The sequence below is a fragment of the Scophthalmus maximus genome, chromosome 6, assembly GCF_022379125.1.
Source record: "Scophthalmus maximus strain ysfricsl-2021 chromosome 6, ASM2237912v1, whole genome shotgun sequence".
NCBI classification, from domain to species: domain Eukaryota; kingdom Metazoa; phylum Chordata; class Actinopteri; order Pleuronectiformes; family Scophthalmidae; genus Scophthalmus; species Scophthalmus maximus.
In genome coordinates this window covers 2,643,778-2,665,000 of record NC_061520.1, presented here as the reverse complement: position 1 = coordinate 2,665,000, position 21,223 = coordinate 2,643,778, and the positions used below count along the sequence as shown (strand labels likewise).

At 44.3% G+C, this 21,223-nt stretch overlaps 2 protein-coding genes across 4 annotated transcripts in view; both read left to right on the top strand.

Annotated features, from left to right (window-relative positions):
* osgn1 (oxidative stress induced growth inhibitor 1) overlaps positions 1-4,192 on the top strand; it is a 14,213-nt gene extending 10,021 nt beyond the window's left edge. For both annotated transcript variants that reach the window (XM_047332445.1, XM_035630148.2), the window contains exons 5-8: positions 1-84; positions 328-527; positions 608-951; positions 1,072-4,192. The exon at positions 1-84 is cut by the window's left edge and continues 8 nt beyond it. In XM_047332445.1, coding sequence (XP_047188401.1) covers positions 1-84; positions 328-527; positions 608-951; positions 1,072-1,659 — 1,216 coding nt within the window. In that variant the 3' untranslated portion in view covers positions 1,660-4,192. The remainder of the gene's footprint in view (positions 85-327; positions 528-607; positions 952-1,071) is intronic.
* Positions 1-21,223, top strand: part of LOC118308749 (NACHT, LRR and PYD domains-containing protein 12-like) — a 988,189-nt gene that overhangs the window by 484,317 nt on the left and 482,649 nt on the right. The window contains exons 18-20 of one of the 2 annotated variants that reach the window (XM_047332352.1): positions 7,730-7,880; positions 8,660-8,833; positions 9,966-10,139. In XM_047332352.1, the coding sequence (XP_047188308.1) occupies positions 7,730-7,880; positions 8,660-8,833; positions 9,966-10,139 (499 nt within the window). Of the gene's footprint in view, positions 1-7,729; positions 7,881-8,659; positions 8,834-9,965; positions 10,140-10,502; positions 10,518-21,223 lie in introns of both variants that reach the window. The other variant, XM_047332361.1, reaches the window with a different exon arrangement.

The window sequence follows — 21,223 nt, the reverse complement described above, 5'->3', positions numbered from 1 at the left end:
GGGCTCCATGCTGACTCTGAGCCTGGCCAACTGGATGGAGCTGCCCGGACTCAAACTGAAGGACTGGATGAGAGAGAAACGCAGGTAAAAAAAAATAAAAATAAACGTCAAACCTTTTGTCATGTGACTCACAGAGAGGCTCGTTCACGGCTTTGTATCTTTGATCGGACAGTTGTTTTAAAACATCTGACATATCCATATTGTTAATGTAGATGTATTCTTCTTGGACGCCTTGATAATGTGAAAATATTTAAAACATATATCTGTGTGCGTGTGTGTGTGTTTTTTATTCAAATATATTTTTATTGTTCTTTCGCTTCATTCCAGGAATGTACGAAACGATCGCGCCACGCCAGCAGAGATAGCCTCCTACTACCAACACTACGTCTCCCAGATGTCCCTGGAGCAGAACTTCGCCTGCGGGACCACCGTCACCTCGGTGACCAGGCAGCCCGGCAACCAGGACGGCTCGCCGCCCTACTGGAAAGTGAAGGGACTGCAGCGCCGAGAGGGGGAGGAGCTGGGAGGTAACGCGGCACTCGCGATTGATGTTATAGTGCGTCGTTAAAGATTGCCACGTACATCATTTCCGCCTCTATCCCGCCAGATGGTTCCTCAGTTTCGGAGGAGGAGCCTTTCTCGCTGTTGGCCCACAACGTGGTGTTGGCGACGGGCACCCACGACATCCCGGCCCGGCTCGGCGTGGAGGGTGAGTCGCTGCCGTTCGTCTGCCACTCCTTCTGGGAGCTGGAGGCGGCCATCTCCGGCGGTGAGCTGGACCAAACGTCGGACCCGGTGCTGGTGGTGGGGGCGGGGCTAACGGCGGCCGACGCGGTGCTGGCCGCCCACCATCTCAACACGCCCGTCTACCACGCCTTCCGGCGGCCCGTTGCCGACCCAGGCCTCATCTTCAACCAGCTGCCGAAGCTGCTCTACCCGGAGTACCACAAGGTGACGAGAACAATTCGTTGATTATCCAAGCGATTGGTAATCAATTCACCCGCTGACTGACGGGTCAGTTATTCCACTAATGCATTTTTCACCTGACAACTTCTTTCCTTCGGCCTCCAGGTTCACCAGATGATGATCCAGCAGCAGCACAGACCGACTACTCCTCCACCACAGGACCACGCCCACCCCGACTCCACCCCTTCTTCCCTCTCTCCATCCACCTCCTCGCCGCCCTCTTCCTCCTACCCGGGATACCTGAGCTTCCCCTGTCACCGGGTCGTGGCGTTCCGACCGGACGGAAAGTGTATACTGGAGTCGGACTCCGGCCAGCGGACCGTGGTCCAGGTCTCCAAGGCTCTGGTTCTCATCGGTGCCCACCCCAACCTCTCCTTCCTGGACGACAACGGACGGCCGCTTGGCATCAACCCCAAGGAGCCGGTCACGTGCCGACGCAACCCGATCGAGGTGGACCCGTTCACGAACAAGGTGGTCGCAGCGGACGGGCCGGGCATGTACGCCATGGGACCGTTGGTCGGCGAGAACTTTGTGAGGTTCCTGAAGGGCGGAGCGCTGGCCATCGCCAGTGACCTCGCCAAGAGACGAGGGGAGGGAGACGCCGATTTGGCCACAGACAGATTAATGGACAAATGGCTGGACAGACAGGTGAGCGCGCAGACAGAAGCAGAAGCTTGTGTTCTGGGCTCGTAGCAGGTCTTCTGGGGCAGAAAGGGTTCAAATGGGTCGAAGCAAAGTGACAACTACTGCAAAGACGAGCCACAGGTCTTGTTTTTCCCACAAGTCACAGTGTGGGGGAAATCAAACGAGCTGCTGAGGTGTCGCAGGGCACGAAACAGGACTTTCACCGGTTTGTAATCGGTTCCGGTCTCCTCTTAGATCTACTGTAGATCTGGTTTGGCAAAAAACCAACAACTGACAATTAACTCCATGGCACTTTGAGAGGTAATGTTCACGTCCGGCTTCTGGTATTTGTGGATATAAATAATAAACTGGAAATAAAGATGGACGACGTGACGCGGCTCCGCAAGAGTGAAGCCAAAACGTCTGGGTCGCACCCTGGTGGCTGGCTGCAGCCTCGTGAAAAAAAAATTGGAGACTTTGAGAATTAAGTCGCAAATTTATGAGAATAAAGACGTAATGTTACAAGAATAAAGTCGTACTATTACAATAATTTTTTTTATAATATTGCAAGAAAAAAGTTGCAATATTACGAGAATAAAGTCTTAATTTTACGGGAATAAGTCGTAGTTTTACAGAATATCGATGGGACATGGACCAAACTAAAAAGTCAAAACACGTGAACAAAAAAAAAAATTTGTTTGTTCAAGTGTTCACTATTCTGGTTTTAATTAATTATCCAATGCTATAAAAACCAGGGTGAAATTGTCTGGAAATGTTTCCGTCATTTTGGGCGGTTGAGTCTTGTCGACGTCCGTCTTTATTTGCAGGCAATGGTCCACGCAAACTAGAGGTCGAGGAAGAAAAGGACGGAGAGAAGGAATCGGAAGAGGCAGAGAAAAAAAGTAGAAGTAACAAGAAAGGAAAAAAGAAATCTTTCATAAAAAAGTCGAAGGGCTTTTTTCACCTCTGGTTTCTTCTCACTGTGAGATCTTTGATCACTGCAGCAACTTCCAGGTTAAAGTTAAAACTGTTTGTTTTTTTACAATGGGGATAATTAACATGTTTCCATTCTGTCATGAATTCCTTCTTGCTCATAAGATTTTTCTCTGTGGGTGTTTGTATATTATGGGTTTTCTGCTCAGTGGATCTGTGGTACTGTATCGATCCCTTGTTGGTTTCATTTTTATCATGTAACACACAACTCACCCTACCTGATACCGTTGTAAATCTGAGTGATGAGCGCGAAAAGATTGGATACTTTACAAAACATAAGAGAAATGTGTGTGTGTGTGTATACATATATATACACATGATGGAGCACAGTAATTCTTACGAGAAAAAAATCATAATATTGCAAGAAAAAAGTCATTACGAGAATGAAGTTGGAATTTTACGATAATAAAGTCAAAATATTACAAGAATGAAATCGTACTATTACAAGAAAAAAATGTCATATTGCAAGAAAAGTCGTAATTTTATGAGAATCTCATTATATAGGAATAGTCGTAATTTTACAAGAATAAAGTCGTAATTTTCGGAGAATAAATTTAAACATTACGAGAATAAAGTCGTAATGTTATGAGCAAAAGCGTTAAATAAACATTTAACATATGATGACCTTACACCAGAGGAAGCTGTTGTCCGTGTCATTACACCAGAGGAGGCTGTTGCCGGGGCTCACCTGTTTCCTGGGTTACTGTTCATTTACAAAAAAAAAATGGTTTTATTTTTTTTACATTTTTTTTCTAGTAAAAATGACTTTATTCTCATAACATTGCGACTTCTTTCAAGTAAACTTTCGACTTTATTCTTATAATTTAACATTTTATTCTTGAGGTCTGACTTATCTTTTCCCCTCAATGTGTCCCTAAAACGCGGTTGTAAAAATATATATTTCTTCCTAATTCTTACTGAAACATGTTAAATTTGCAGCCGTTGAAACGTTGGTTGGCTTCTTTAGTGAATCTGGTGCAGTTCTGTTGACGTCGCCGTATCAATGGACGATATTTTCCTCACGAACCACAAAAAACACTTGTGTAACTTGTTCCGACAACGTGGAGAATTGTGGTTTGAGGGAAGACGTCACGTGATGAATACGATATGATAATGCAAAATGGAATCTGTTTGATTCAGTCTGTAATTTACATTATGTTGAAGTATCATTGTGAAATATTCTCTCTTCTTCTCAAGATGCACTTTCCAGCAGTTTGGATGATCCTGTACAAATGTTCAGGAAACAGTTGTTTTTTAAAATTTCTGTTGAATTTTTGTCTCAATGTGTTTTTAACAATATGCATTCATTTATGAAGCAGGATGTTAAACACTGAGCCCAAAAAAGGAAAAAACAAACAACTAACATCACGTCCATCTGCAGATGGAGTTGTACCTTCAGGTTCCTCTTGGTAAAGAAAATATTTTATGGTTTTCAACCATTAATAACAATTTTTTAAGAATTAAGATTTTTTTTTATTATTCTTTTCAAAATAAGATCCGAATTATCCTTGGAAACATGATTAGGTGAAGGACAAAACCTTTTTCTCTGTAATTTCAGCTCGTGGTGAGTTGATGGACCAAGTTTAATTTAAAATGTAAAAAAAAAATGCTGCAGCAGTGTACAGTACAAATGATTCTCAGAACGACGGCTGCAACTCATGATTTTTCCATTATCGATTCATCTGCTGATCGTTTATCTGATCAAAACGATCAACATGACAAGTTGCAGGAACATGCGCAGAAAACATCTCAAGTTTTTTTTGGTTTTTTTTCAACCAGCTTTCCAGAAACAAGATATTCAGACAATGTTTCTCCTTTTTGTTTAAAAACGAATAATTCAAATCAAAACAAATAATTCAAATCAAAACAAAAACGTATTCTGGACCGTTTACTTCAACAACCGTATTCAACACAACGTAGAAACATGGAGACTCACACGGAGGTCGGGTCACCTCATGGAACTATATTTAACTCATACATGTATGAACTCAGTTATGGACAAAATATTAAATTTTTGTGAACAAGCTCTTCTAAATATTACACACTGTAGCTTTAAGAGAAAACTTTTTACATGTTTATGCCAAATGTGTTTTAATTTAAGGGTTAAAACTTGCTCAGTTGACCCGATGACGCCTTCTGCCTTAACACAGCTGTTTTTAACATCTTCCATCTGAATGTCTCTTTTGTTATTAAGAAAAAACACAACTTACTCGTAGATGTTTACGTCTACACGTTTGTATGAACGGGCTGATTTGTATGGAAATGATTTCTGTACTTACAACTCTGTCTCGATATTCGTCTTGAGTTTGCAATTAAAGAATTAAGTTTTTCAGCAAATATGTTTTGGTCTTTTTGAAAGACTTCCTGATCTTACCTTTGGTTCTTAACGAGCCAGTTAGTGAGATCTCTGTACTCGCCACTCATCCCTTTCTAAAAGCCATCTTGCACATCGTTAATATTATTTTCTACATGTGTTCATTTTGCTACAATTAAGCATTGCTAACGTAACATTGCTTCACTCGCTCTCCCGGGTTTGTTTGTGTTAGCATTATTCTACTGAAGTGTATAAGGCCCAGGCATAATAAGAAAAAATGAGGGAAGATTATTTATTTAACATTTCGAGAGTAAAGTCAAAATGTGGAGATTAAAGTTGAAATAGCTGCATAAAATTTAGATGTATGTAAAGAACAATATCTGTCAATCAATGCAATATAATATGCACTACAAGATACACAATATATGATTATATATTTTTGAAAATATACATAACTATGAAGGAGAGCATTAAAGAAATAAAACGTCCTGCTCCAGATGTTGAAGGTCATGTTGCCCAGGTGTTTGGCCCGCGTCTCCGGCTGTGGATCATCCAGCAGAGGGCGCTGCTGGACTCTCGCCTCTGTAGATGATCTGTGAATTGCAGGACAACTATTTGCACACCATGTAGAACTTGGCACATGAAAAAAAAAAACTCCTATTAAACACAAGTTAATGAATCTATTAATTCACTTTTAAATTGATTATGATTTTTTTGGTATTTTAACTATTTTAAAACAATCACACTTTTAGCTCAACACAGCTGAACTGCTCCTTTATTATTGTGTTGTTGTGGATGTTGTCAGTGTCTGCGTCCTGGATTTTAAACCAAATTACCTCCTTGACTAATAAAGTTGTATTACGTGTGTTAATAATCTCAACTTTACTTACTGTGTGTGCGTGTGTGTGTGTGTGTGTGTGTGTGTGTGTGTGATAAACAGATGATTTACTTTTGGAGCTGATTGATTCACCTGAGCAGAAGTTAATCATCTGTTCACACACACACACACACACACACACACACACAGAGGGAGGAGCAGCTGGAGTCAGAGTCCATTTCACCTGAGGAGAACAGCTGGAAAACAGGAAACTGACGCAGGTGAGTCGTCGCTCAATTATTAAAAATACATTTCATTTATTAATTAAAAAAAGCTGTGAGCAGTTTGATTGAGGTGACTGTGGCTCAGGAGGTAGTTGTCCGCCAACTTTTGGGTTGGTGGTCGATCCCAGCCTCCACCAGTCCACATGCCGTTGTGCCCTTTGGCAAGACGCTTCACCCTATATTGCATCTGACGGCTCTTCCAACAGTGTATGAATATGTGTGAATGTGGCTTTACTGTAAAGCGCTTTGAGTGGTCAATATGACTAGCAAAGCGCTATATTAATACAGTCCATATACCACTGATTGATTGAAATGTTTATTTCGAATATGTGAATGAAATTAAAACAGAAAAACAATAAACAATGCTGTGCGGACAGAGAACGTTCAAGAAATCATCCAGAGAGTCATCGACAACCTGAAGGAGATGAACAGTGATGAAATCTCTCCTGACAGAAGCATCAACATCTTCCACTGTCTGATGGAGATGAACGACCTCTCAGTACATCAGGAGATCCAAGAGTTCCTGAAGTCAGAGAACAGATCAGAGAAGAAACTCTCTGAGATCCACTGCTCTGCTCTGGCCTACATGCTGCAGATGTCAGAGGAGGTTCTGGATGAGTTGGACCTGAACAAGTACAACACATCAGATGAGGGACGACGGAGACTGATCCCAGCTGTGAGGAACTGCAGAAAGGCTCGGTGAGTCCAGACCAATGATGGACGACGTGTCTCCACTTCCTCCCACTGAACTAAACTGAAGCCAACATATCTCAGATACGGGCGCCGCCATCTTGTTCTGGTGACGTCATTTGGAGTCACAGTCTGCGCAGTGGTGATTGGGGAGTGGAGCCGTGGTAAAGAGGTCCTACTGATACACCTCTCGACCAATCACAAGCCAGTCTCAGCTGCAAATTACGATGTTGTTAAAGCATCTAATAACTGATTAAAACTAAACACAGTGGTTTATGACCTGTACTGCAGCCAGCCACCAGTGTGCGACTCAGATCTTTTGGCTTCACTTTAGGGAGCTGTCATGTCGTCCATCTTTATACCCAGTCAGTGGTCCAGACACAGTAGCGTACCGTGGGGTTTCATTTCATTCATTCCTTAATTCACTCACAACGGTTCAAACTTCATTGATGACATCAGCGGGGGCTAGTGCCGACACAGCGCTCGGCCCCTGGGGCGTTCTGTCACTACGCATCAAAATTTGATTGGCTGATGACACAAGTCAGTCAAAGTTTAGAGTTTAGATGACATATGGAAAATCCGCCCTCTCAGCCTCACCAAAATAACTATATTCTTTCTGTAAATATAATCGTAACATACTGAAAATGTAATTGAATTCAGACAGAGTGGTGGGCCCTGACAGCCCACCACTGTCCAGACGTGATCATTAACATGATGAATCAGGGTAGTGCAGTGTATGAGTAGTTTGGTTCACAAAGTGTGAAATTATTTTCAATAATTCATTTATTCATCTCTGATTATAGTAAAACACAGATTCATATTAAATGTCTGCGAGTATGTGATATATATGAGAGAGTGATGAGGATACTTGTTTCATGTCCAACACAATGAGATTGGATCAGATGAACCATGGATGTGTAGAGCAGATGGTAAATACATCATGACGTGTTTTCTCATCAGATGCATCAAGTGTATTTTTATCACAGATTCTCTGCTTTTATATTTTCTCTCTTCACAGATTTATTCGCTGTGGACTCTCAGAGACTCACTGTGAAGTCGTGGCCTCAGCTCTGAAGTCCGACCCCTCCCACCTGAGAGAACTGGACCTGAGTGAAAACTACCTGCAGGATTCAGGAGTGAAGGTTCTGTGTGCTGGACTGGAGAGTCCACATTGTAGACTGGAGACTCTGAGGTCAGTTCACTGACTGGATCTGTTGTGTTTGTTTTGGACATGTACATGTTAAATGTTAGAAGTTTCAGTTCTGCTGAGACCAGTCGTAGTGTTTGTGATCTAGAGTCGTGGAGACACTGAGATGTTTCTCAGGTTTGTGGTGATGCTGCTCATCAGAACTTGACAAACGCTGCGTCTCTCTTCAACAAACACATAATGTTCAGAGCTCGTGTCACAGAAGTGATGGATCTGAAAGTTCTGTGAAAAGTCAAAGTGTTCAAAGGGTCCAGTCGAGTTTCTCTTGAAAACACATCTATGAAACTGTTGTTCTGTTCTCATGGATGCACACGGTCATTGTACATGTGATGTAGGGACCAATCAGCAGACGAGCTCGACAGTGGCTCAGATCAACTAAACACAGGAAGTGAATGAAAGACACAATCAGGGATTTGTTGGCTGAGGAACCAGATTGAATGGACTTGTCCATCAGGACCCGTCTGTTAGGGTGGGTGTGGGTTATAGGTTGTAAGAATATTAATGATGGTGATCATCATTCACACTCATACATTCATACCTATGTACCTATGATTGTAGAATAATTGTTTACTAGAACGGGAAAAGGTTATTATTATTATATATCTAGCCTACCAAATGTATATCAAGTTCCCCAGATTGATGGATTTCACTTTGAAATGTACAACATTTTGATTGACATGATGATGATCCACAATAACAGATGTACAGAGACTCATTGATTAGGATTATCAATGATTTTATTCTTTGTTTTATTCTTTATCCAGGTTGATGAGCTGCAGTTTGTCAAAGATCATCTGTTCTTCTCTGGCCTCAGCTCTGAAGTCCAACTCCTCCCACCTGAGACAACTGGACCTGAGCCACAACAAGCTGCAGGATCCAGGAGTGAAGGAGTTGTGTGGTTTTCTGGAGAGTCCACACTGTCGACTGGAGACTCTGAGGTCTGTTAGTGTTAAGAATCACAGAACGCAGGATTCAAAGTGCAGAACACAGGAGGTGAACAAGAGAGAGTGAAACACAAAGGAGACAGAGATAGAGAGATAGAAGCTGAAATGGAATCATTTAAAATCCTGTTCGTGACGGCAGCTGAAACAGAATAATTGATGGAGATGATGCTGATTCAGGAAGATGGAAACCGTGGATGACTTAAGCAGAAGTATTTCTTGTAAGAGCTCAATATTGAGGAGACTTCCGGTGGTCTGGGTGACGGGGTCTCACGTGTGTTCACACCTTCTGTACTTAGAACAGACCAATGCTGATCGGATTAGGAAGTTAATACAAGGTCTGAACGGGTATATATATATACGGAACACATGGTAAACAAGAATATCAGCGGTCTCTCTGGAGGAAGGCAATTTGGGCAGGAGAATAAAATGAACTGATTTTGAGAATCTATCAGTGATGGTTAAGCTGACTGTGTAACCTTTAGAAGGAGGAAGACCCGTGACAAAATCCCGAGCGATGTGCGACCAAGGATGGCTAGGTTCTGGTAGGGGACATTGAAGGCCAGAGGGGGGTTTGGTGGATGTTTGGTGGATGTCCCGGGCACAGACCGAGCAGGCAGTGACAAATTCGATGGTATCCTTGTCCATCATGGGCCACCAGAAGTGATGATGGAGGAAGGCGAGAGTACGTTTAACTCCAGGGGGAAATCTGGTGGCGTGGGCCCACTGGAGGACATCAGAGCGATCGGAGTCTGGAACTAACAGACAATTTGAAGGACCGTTACCTGGATCAGGTTGGTTTTGTTGAGTCTGGACAACACAAGACTAGATCTACCAGGTAAGTTGGCCAATGATGCAGGCTGGGGAGAAGATGGGTTCTGGCTCACGTTGCATAAGAATATTACCTACCCCGGTATCAGAAGCATCCACCACGAACTGAAGCCAGACCTCCACATGTGGTATGACTGACGGGGTCTCAGATGTGTGTTCACACCTTCTGTACTTAGAACAGACCAATGGTGATCAGATCAGGATGCTAACACCAGGTCTGAACGGGTTTTTTTGTTGGCCCTGGCAACCAGTCCAGGATGTACCTCACCTACATCTACATGTGTTATTCTTTATCCAGGTTGTGGAGCTGCATGTTCTCAGAGATCAGCTGTTCTTCTCTGGCCTCAGCTCTGAAGTCCAACTCCTCCCACCTGAGACAACTGGACCTGAGCGACAACGAGCTGCAGGATTCAGGAGTGAAGGAGCTGTGTGGTTTTCTGGAGAGTCCACACTGTCGACTGGAGACTCTCGGGTCAGTCACCATCTTTATACCGTGTATATTGTTATTAATAACTCAGGTGTGCTGGTGTTTTTAAACGTCGGCGGCGACCATCTGAACCAAATGTGTTCAACTAGTTCATAAATTCAACTCAGAACATTCACAGACTGGACAGACGAGGAACTTTTGATTATTTAGAACTTTGATTGAAGATGTCGTCTGTTCACACGTACAAGGCTGCTGATAGAAACATGAGTGAGGACAAAACCACAGTGAAGTCAGTTTTATTCTTTATTCATCATATGATTCTCCACATTATGGAACAGACGATCAGACACTGAATGATTTCCAGCAGGAACTTTTCTAATGAAGTCTCATGTTTTATTCTTTATCCAGGTTGAGTTACTGCAGGTTGTCAGAGATCAGCTGTTCTTTTCTGGCCTCAGCTCTGAAGTCCAACTCCTCCCACCTGAGACAACTGGACCTGAGCCACAACAAGCTGCAGGATTCAGGAGTGAAGGAGCTGTGTGGTTTTCTGGAGAGTCCACACTGTCGACTGGAGACTCTGGGGTCAGACACCATGTTTAGATTTTCTTCTTCATTGTTATAATAGTAATAATAATAATGAACTTTATTCATGAAGCATCTTTCACAGCACAGTGAGGCTGATGTCAGACATTGTCCTGAACTTCTCTGGAGGGTCTGTATGTGAGAACTCAAATGTCCACAGATGTTGCTCCAGACATGTTCAGGAACTCCTCCTGTCGGTCCTCTGGTCACATTTCCAGAGAATGTGTGAGTGAGTCCATGTGAGAATCCAGCAGGAAAATCTCTGATTGACTCTCTGATTTGACTCAACAATCTCCTGCTGTTTGTCACATGTGAACCACAAACTCTGGAAAATATCTGGATGCAATTTGGCGAACGTTCTCCAGAGGTCCTGTCTGAAAACAGCTTTAGAAAGAGTTGCACCAGGCAGGTTGTTCCAGAGAGGGGGGGCCTGGATGGAAAAGGCCCGGTCCCCCTCGGCCCTCAGCTGTGACTGTGGAATATGGTCCACTGACTGTGGCCGAGCAACGTGGAGACAAAGACAAATCTCATCTCACTTTAAATGTCTCATTGTGTTTCACATTGAAATATTTTGTTCATATCATGTTATCAGACAATTAACAACTTTCAGTGTATGTGAGTCGGAACATGAAAGTTCATCTGACACTGACTGAAACACTTGAGTCTTTAGTCTTTAAGGTCTTTGGAGTTTCAGTTTTCTAAACCTCCATGTTCTCAACTTTCTTCATGTTGAACAGACGATGAAACACTGAACGGTTTCAAGCAGAAACTTTGTTTTCTAAAGTCTCATGTTTTATTCTTTATCCAGGTTATGGAACTGCAGTTTGTCAGAGATCAGCTGTTCTTCTCTGGTCTCAGCTCTGAAGTCCAACTCCTCCCACCTGAGACAACTGGACCTGAGTGGAAACAAGCTGCAGGATTCAGGAGTGAAGGAGCTGTGTGGTTTTCTGGAGAGTCCACACTGTCGACTGGAGACTCTGAGGTCAGACACCATGTTCACACTGTATATTGTTATTAATAACTCAGGTGTGCTGGTGTCTTTAAACGTGGGCGGCGACCATCTGAACCAATGTGTTCAACTAGTTCATAAATTCAACTCAGCACTTTAACAGACTGGACAGACGAGGAACTTTTGATTATTTAGAACTTTGATTGAAGATGTCGTCTGTTCACACGTACAAGGCTGCTGATAGAAACATGAGTGAGGACAAAACCACAGTGAAGTCAGTTTTGTTCTTTATTCATCATATGATTCTCCACATTATGGAACAGATGATCAGACACTGAATGATTTCCAGCAGGAACTTTTCTACTAAAGTCTCATGTTTTATTCTTTATCCAGGTTGATGAGCAGCAGTTTGTCAGAGATCAGCTGTTCTTCTCTGGCCTCAGCTCTGAAGTCCAACTCCTCCCACCTGACAGAACTGAACCTGAGCCACAACGAGCTGCAGGATTCAGACCTGAAGAAGCTGCGTGATCTTGTCCAGAAAGTCGAGTGTTGAGTCTGGAGCCAGTGAGGTGAGTGGAGGGCTGGAGTCAGTCTTGTACTGTTCACAGTCAGTGAAGCTCAGAGAGCAGAGCGCTGACAGAGACAGACAGAGACAGACAGAGAGAGAGAGAAGAGTCGGCCAATCAGACGAGCCAGAAGCTCAATGACATCACATTGTGGTTGTGATTATTGATTCTGGTCCAACCATTCATCTAGAAAAAAACACACACACACAAAGTTAAACACAGTTAAATCCCTCCAGCTCCTCCCAGTGCAGCACAGGATCATCTCCAGACTTTGAGTCGAATCTTTGACACAAAACATCTAAACACACGTTCTCATGTCTGCGTCAGATGCAGAGCGGTGACGCTTTTCTACCCTTTGACCTACAGGTGGCGCTGTGGTGTAACGTGTGCTCGACTGGGAGTCGGGGAGCAGTCGAAGATGGAACTCTTTCCTCTCCTATCTACTATTCCTTTGCCCTCATTAAAAACGTCATGAGGTCAAGGAAAGGTTTAAAGGAGGATTCATAGGATTTAGGAAAAGCCGACAGCACTGCTCAGAGAATCCGACTGAACTTTCACTAAACTACGTCATCATGCGACGGCGGCTGTTATTGATGCGTCTGTCGTGGTGAAACTACAAATTTTCAAAGATTGACTACCAAAAATTTGTGGGGGCGTCTATTTCTCCTATCCTTTCGCATAGGAGGGTCCAGTGTACCCTATGCTAAAGGAGATAGGAAAGGAAGCACTGAAGCACCTTTCCTACGCCTTTAGACTTTAGAGAATCCGAACAGCCGTTATCATGGTTGCTGAGGAAATACTTCAAGATTTAGGAAACTTCCTGAGCAAGTTTGGAAATTCGACAGCGCCCCTAATCCAGGTTGTGTTCATGACGTTCTGTAAGTAGTTCATGTTGTTTTTTGGTTTTCTATGTCAAAAGCCGTCAAGGTCTTCCTTTCCTTCCCTGTCGTAGATTTTATTTACTAGGACAGTGCCTTAATGATTCAGAATTAGACTGTTGTGGTGATGTGTGTGTATATTTAATGAAAGTAAGGTTAACAGTATGTAGTTGCAGTCGGATTCTGTGTATCTATATCTATATTTGTACGTTGTCTGTTGGTTTCACTTTGGGTACATTATTATCACAGCTCCAAGTCACCTTTAGTCAAGCCAGCGATTTTAATTTTGTATTTCCTCTTTGTTTGGTTCTGTAGAACCATTTGACACCTGTACAATGAAGAAGACAGCACAGTGGCCCGAGTATTGAGTTTTGTGTGTTCTGACCGACAGTCGGTGGCGAGCGTCATTTATCCAAGCAGTTTAAGACGGAGCCTTGAATCCTCAGCCACAAGTTTTGGTCCTTCGAGCCAGATAGGGACGCTCACCCCTGATTCACCATGCAGTCCAGAGAAGAAACCACATTACCAGGCCAAGGAGGCAGATCCGTCCACCTCTTTTGAACAGAGGACTATGACACAAGTCCTGTGAGCCGGCGTAGTCATGCTCCAGCAGATCCCAGGTCCAATGTCTGAGGTCTCTGTCCAGAAGAGCGCAATCCTAGGAACAGATAAGATACTGCGCTGAACCGTTTTTACCCTCAATTTCTTTTAAATATATACTGGATGATAATGTAGCTTACAACTGACAAATTCATTCTGCTAACGCATGCCAATTGGTCAGTTAAAGATTTCCAACTTGACTGCGACAGGACACCTTCCTCGATGACGCTGCGAGTCTGAGGAGAGTGAGTGAAGTTTAACAATGCTCACATAGAAACAGGCTCTGCTGGAACCAAAATGGCGTCAAGCGTCTCATGGTGTGAGGTAAATGTACGGTAAATACAGTATATTTAGAAACATTCTGATTCAGTATTTCAAACTTGTTCTGAAGAAAAAACCTTTCTGTTGACAAATTATTAGTTTTTATTTCTGACATGTGTAACACACTGAAATAATCATATGACAGAAGAACATAACTGAGATTTGAGAAACAGGCTCTGCTGGAACCAAAATGGCTTCAAGTGTCTCGTGGTGTGACATCATAAATACAGGTTTTTCACTCTGATTGAAAAGTGGCGAATCTAATCTAATGGAACTATATCTATTGTTTCAACCTCTTGTATCAAAAACATTTTTTAACATTGTTTTAGCTCCACAGGGCCCCATTCATTCTGCACTTGCTCGTGAGCGCCCCCTACACAACCTGTAAGTTGTGAGAGTAGAAGTTTCCCTCTGATTAAAACATTTATATTGTGCATTTAAAGAGATAAATGTAAATGTACCGTCGATACAGTATATTCAGAAACATCCTGATTCAGTGTTTCAAATTGTTCTGAAGAAAAAACATATTTCTGTTGACAGATCGTTTGTTTTTATTTCTGCCGTGTAACACACTGAAATAATCAAATGACAAAAAAATATAACTGAGATTTGAGTGATTTATAATTTTCCATAACATGTAAAGAACAACCTGCGATGACAAACCATTGACATTTATTAATTTTTTGGTCAACTGCAGAAAAAGGTTGAGCATCATCGTGATTCATTTTTGTTTCATATATCGTACAAATAGTGTCACACTCAAACATCTTTGATTTAGATTTTCTAATTTAACTTCAGCTGAGGTTTATGTCTGACTCACGCCGTCCAAAGATGTAGTTTACACATTTCTCACTGAGACGCTGCAGCTCGTCTCTTTACTTGACTTTTAACATTAGACTCTAACTTATTGCTCATTAAAGCAGAGAAAAGTAGAAACAAAACAGGGTTAAAGAGCGATTACATTCAGCTTGACAAAGAAGAAACGTTCCATCTTCGACTGGGATGTTCTGCTCCCCGACTCTCCCAGTCGACCACACGTTACACTACAGCGCCACCTGTAGGTCAGAAGGTAGAAAAGCGTCACCGCCTAGCAACTGATGAAACCAACTATATATATATATATATATATATAGAGATCTATAGATAGATAGAAATAGATAGATAGAAATAGAGGTAGGTATATATACACATATATATATATATATATATATATACATATACATATATCTCATCTCATCTCATCTTCAACCGTTTATCCGTGGTCGGCTCGCGGGGGCAGCTGCTTCAGTAGGGGGCCCCAAATTTCCCTTTCCCGGGCCATATTAACCAGCTCTGACTGGGGGATCCCGAGGCGTTCCCAGGCCAGTGTGGAGATATAATCTCTCCACCTAGTCCTGGGTCTACCCCGAGGTCTCTTCCCAGCCCCCTGGGCTCCCAGGGGAGGCGCCCAGGGGGCATCCTTACCAGATGCCCGAACCCCCTCAACTGGCTCCTTTCTATGCAAAGGAGCAGCGGCTCTACTCCGAGTTCCTCACGGATGACTGTCCTTCTCACCCTATCTCTAAGGGAGACACCAGCCACCTTTCTAAGGAAACCCATTTCGGCCGCTTGTACTTGCAATCTCGTTTTTTCAGTCACGACCCATCCTTCATGACCATAGGTGAGGGTAGGAACAAAGATTGACCTTTGCCTTCCGGCTCAGCTCCCTTTTTGTCACAACGGTGCGGCAAAGCGAGTGGAATACCGTCCCCGCTGCTCCAATTCTCCGGCCAATCTCATGCTCCATTGTCCCCTCACTCGCAAACAAGACCCCGAGGTACTTAAACTCCTTCACTTGAGGTAAGGGCTCATTCCCTACCTGGAGTAGACAATCCACCGTTTTCCTGCTGAGAACCATGGCCTCAGATTTTGAGGTGCTGATTCTCATCCCAACCGCTTCACACTCGGCTGCGAACTGATCCAGTGAGTGCTGAAGGTCACAGACCGATGGTGCCATCAGGACCACATCATCTGCAAAAAGCAGTGATGAGATCCCCAGGCCACCGAGCTGCAACCCCACCCCACCACGACTACGCCTCGAAATCCTGGCCATGAATATCACAAACAGGATTGGTAACAAAGCGCAACCCTGGTGGAGACCAACCCCCACCGGGAACGAATCCGACTTACTGCCGAGAACCCGGACACAGCTCTTGCTTTGAGTATACAGGGATTGGATGGCCCCAAGAAGTGACCCCCTCACCCCATACTCCCGCAGCATCTCCCACAGTATCTCCCGGGGGAACTGGTCATACGCCTTCTCCAAATCCACAATACACATATAGACTGGATGGGCATACTCCCAAGCCCCCTCCAGGATCCTTGCAAGGGTAAAGAGCTGGTCCGTTGTTCCACGTCCAGGACGGAATCCACATTGTTCCTCTTCAATCTGAGGTTCGACTATTGGCCGAATCCTCCTTTCCAGGACCTTGGAGTAGACATTACCCGGGAGGCTGAGAAGTGCGATACCCCTGTAATTGGCAAACACTCTCTGGTCCCCCTTTTTGAACAGGGGTACCACCACCCCAGACTGCCACTCGTTTGGCACTGTACCCGACTTCCACGCAATGTTGCAGAGATGTGTCAACCAAGACAGCCCCTCCACACCCAAAGCTTTCAACATTTCTGGGCGGATCTCATCAACCCCCGGGGCTTTGCCACTGTGAAGTTGTTTGACTACCAGTGACCTCCGCCAGGGAAATTGACGATGATCCTCCCTCAGCCTCCAGCTCTGCCTCTACCATAGAGGGTGTGTGAGTCGGATTCAGGAGTTCCTCAAAATGACCGACCGATTACCTCCTCAGTTGAGGTCAACAGTGTCCCATCCTTACTGTACACAGCGTGGATGGTTCCCTGTTTCCCCCTCCTGAGATGTCAAATGGTTTTCCAGAAGCATCTTTGTGCCGACCTAAAATCCTTGTCCATGACTTCTCCGAACTTCTCCCACATCCGCTGTTTTGCCTCTGACATGGCAGAGGCTGCAGCCCTTCGGGCCCGTTGGTACCCTGCAACCACTTCTGGAGTCCTCTGGGATAACATATCCCTAAAGGAGTCCTTCTTCAGTCGGACAGCTTCCCTGACCCTGAGACCGCAGCTCACCGCCGCAGCTTCGGAAGCTTTGAACATTTCCCACTCGGGTTCAATGACCCCAACCTCCACAGGAATGGCAGAAAAGCTCCGCCGGAGGTGTGAGTTGAAAATCTCCTGGATGGGGGGCTCCTCCAGACATTCCCAGTTCACACGCACTACACGTTTGGGCTTACCAGGTCTATCCAGAGTCTTCCCCCACCCAACTGATCAACTGATCACCAGATGGTGATCAGTTGACATCTCCGCCCCTCTCTTCACCCAAGTGTCCAAAACATGCTGCCTCAGATCAGATGAAACGATCACAAAATAGATCATCGACCTTCGGCCTAGGTGCTCTGGTACCATGTACACTTATGAGCATCCTTATGTTCGAACATGGTGTTCATTATAGACAAACCATGGCTAGCACAGAAGTCTAATAACAAACAACCATTTGGGTTCCGATCAGGGAGGCTGTTCTTCCCAATCACGCCTCTCCAGGTGTCTCCATCATTGCCCACGTGGGCGTTGAAGTCTCCCAGCACAACAACGGATTCCCCTACTGGGTTCCTATGCAGGACTCCATTCAGGGTCTCCAAGAAGGCAGAATACTCTGAACTGCTGTTTGGTGCATATAGGCAACTCCAGGGAAGAAAAGAGTCCAACCCCTATCCAGGAGTACAGTTCCAGAACCGAGGCTGTGCGTAGAGGTAAGCCCCACCAGATCCAACTGGTAGCGCTCCATCTCCCGTACAAAATCCGGCTCCTTCCCCGACTGGACGATGCGGACACAACTTGGTTAGCTTGATTTAGCTTGTTAGCTAAGTAGCTAGCTATATATAGACGGAGTTGTCATGGCTTTTAACGTCAGGGTTTCCGCTATGTTCATTGTGCGGCGGCGGAAGGCCGCTGCTATATTATTGCCGCCTCTACTACAGAAGTTTATGAAATGTCATTAAAGGGCCCATATTATGCCCCCTTTTACACAAGTTACATTGGTTTTCAGGTGTGTGAACTACATGTCTTTGCCATTCCATGTCAAAACACCTCAAGGATCAAGACACACAGCACCCTCCTCTTTCTGTATAAACAGCCCTGTGAGACTACGGTCGATTCCAGCACTTTCCTGCTCACTCCTCGCCCCCCTCCCTTCGTGTTCCGCAAAGCTCCGCCTCGCTCCTCCTCGCTCCTCCCCGCGTCTGCTGCGCAACTACGGCGTTGCGCTGCCATGACAACAGTCGCACGTAACAAGGCACATACACGACGTAGAGACCCGGGAGGCCCAGCGAACACATTCTCCATAATTACACACAGAGCACGAGGGGCTGGGCGATAGAACGTTAACGACATCCCGGCCGCAAGCCGGCAGCCGCGACCGACCGCCGGCAGCCGCGACCGACCGCCGGCAGCCGCGACCGACCGCCGGCAGCCGCGAGAAAATAATGGCGTAGACGCGATCTGTTTTTACGCACTTCAAGGGGAGAGGTGCTGCTCAGGTTGGGGGCGTGGTCGCCCCAGTAGCAGGAGTCAACTTACATCACTTGACGCCCAGGCTGTGAATGGCTTGTTTACAGACCGTCTGCACATTCAACCCAAACCACGGATCAACGACTCATTGTTTTCTTTTCATTCTCCGTGGGCTGGCAGACACCCCAGATAACCAAATATACGTGGAGGCAGGCTGAAAAGGTGCCTGGAGCATAATATGGCCCCTTTAAGTCGCAAAAGTACTTTGAAACGACAAGACACAGTGACGGAGCGCTGAACGCAACACGCCCCCGAGGAGGGGGGGGGGGGACCCGCTGATGAAAACACTGAACATCAATATTTTACTGTAGTGCTAAAGAAAAAAGTGATGCTCTTGGACTTCACTGTGATTTATCATCCCATTGGTCGACTAATCGTTCCAATAATCGATGACTAGTCGACTATCAAAATAGTCGTTAGTTGCAGCCCTAATATTTATATAATTTATACAAATATACAAAGGTGGTATATACTACAGTTAAATTTAATACAGTATATTCAACACTGCAGTCATTTATCAAACTGCTCCGTGTTCAGGCAGAGGCGGGTCGGTGGTCGGGGGCTGAAGGCGACTGATACAGATTCTGATGTTGGTTTCATTGCGTCAATAAAAAGCAGAAGAGGTTGAAAAAAGATGCTGCAACATGAATCAAAACAGAAATGGACATTTAAAGTGTAACTCCACCCCCAGCTCTGAGTCTGACTCCGCCCACTGCATGAAAAAAACCTGTGAGACTGACAGTGACATCATCGGGTGATTAAAAAAGGTCCCGGTGGAGCAGGGGGAGGAGTCTCGGTGCGTCTGTAGAGACTGTGTGGTTCAGCTTAATGGGGGAGGTCGAATTGTCCTTCCTATCTACAATTCGTATGAACTATTCCTTGACCTCAGTGGAAAACGTCATGAGGTCAAGGAAAGGTGTAAAGGAGAACTGATAGGACTTAGGAAAAGGTGACACTGCTGCTCAGAGAATCCGACCCGACTTCACTAAACTACATCATCACGCGACGGCAGATGTTGTTGATGCGTCCATCAGCATGTTTCCGTGTTTTACCACCGTGTGACATGTAAATGATTCATATGTAACAGTAACTGATAAGATGACGTCTCTTCTGGGTCATATTCATACTTTTCTACTTAATCTACTTCTCGTCTGTGCACGGCGCGTCACGTAAAAAAACACTGCTGCAATGAATTGTGGGGCATCTATATCTCCTTACTCTCACATAAGAAGCTCCGGTGTACCTTCAATTCAATTCAATTCAATTTTATTTGTATAGCGCCATATCACAACATACATTGTCTCAAGGCACTTTACATAGTGAGGTCAATATTACAGTATTACAGGGAAAACCCAACAAATCCCACAATGAGCAAAGCACTTGGCGACGGTGGAGAGAAAAAACTCAGTTTTAACAGGAAGAAATCTCTGACAGAACCGGACTCAGTTGTGGGCGGAGCTTCTGTCTCGACCGGTTGGGGTGAGGAGAGAGAGGGGGAAGAGAGGAGAGGTGAGAGGAGAGAGAGGAGGAGAGACAGTAGGAGAGAAGAGAGAGAGAGGACAGTTGTACAACCGCCGCTGTAATCTCTACCAGACTGATACTTATAATTAAAAAATACAATTATGTTGTTGTCATTATTAGTGATGATATTAATATTAATATTAATAATAGCAATAATAATAATGACGGGTTTGGGTCCTGCAGCTCTGGGGTCAGAGATACACTAGGAGAGATAGAACACAAACAGGGTTAGTGACATGTACTGTAAACATATCGGGGGATGGGGGGGGTAGTATAACAGTTGCTTTAATTTCTACCAGACTGATACTTATAATTAGTGAAAACTGATACTTATAAATACAATGATGTTATTAATAATAATAATAGTAATAATAATAATGACAGGTTTGGATCCTGCAGCTCTGGGGTCAGATCTACTAGGGGAGAGAGAAAACAGAGTTAGTGACATGTAATGTAGATACATGGGGGCAGAGAGAGAGAGAGAGAGATTGAAAAAGGTGGGAGAAGGAGAGAGATATAAAGGGAGAGAAAGAGGGAGAAGGAGAGAACGGGAGAGGGAGAAAGATGCTCATGATATAAGTTCCCCCAGCAGTCTAGGCCTATAACAGCATAATAAAGAAATGGTTTATTAAACACCTGAGCAGTTCTAACTATAAGCTTTATCAAAAAGGAAGGTTTTAAGTTTAACTTTAAATGTAGACAGGTTATCTGCAACCCTGACACAAACTGGGAGCTGGTTCCAGAGGAGAGGAGCCTGGTGGCTGAAGGCTCTGCCTCCCATTCTACTTTTACAGACTCTGGGAACCACAAGTAATCCTGCATTTACAGAGCGAAGTGATCTATTGGGATAATATGAAACTAGGAGCGCGTGTAACTTCAAAAGTGCCTCAAAAAGGTTTTTTCTTTCATGTCATGCCGCAGATTTGTTGTGTTTTGTGGTTCATATCATTTGTGATGAATTTTTGTTGTTGTTGTCTTGTTAAATGTAATTAAGAAAAAAACACCAGTTGAGAATCGCTTGACCAAAGTAAACTGTGCAAGAAAGTACAGCAGCAAATCAAAAGTTATCCTGTTACT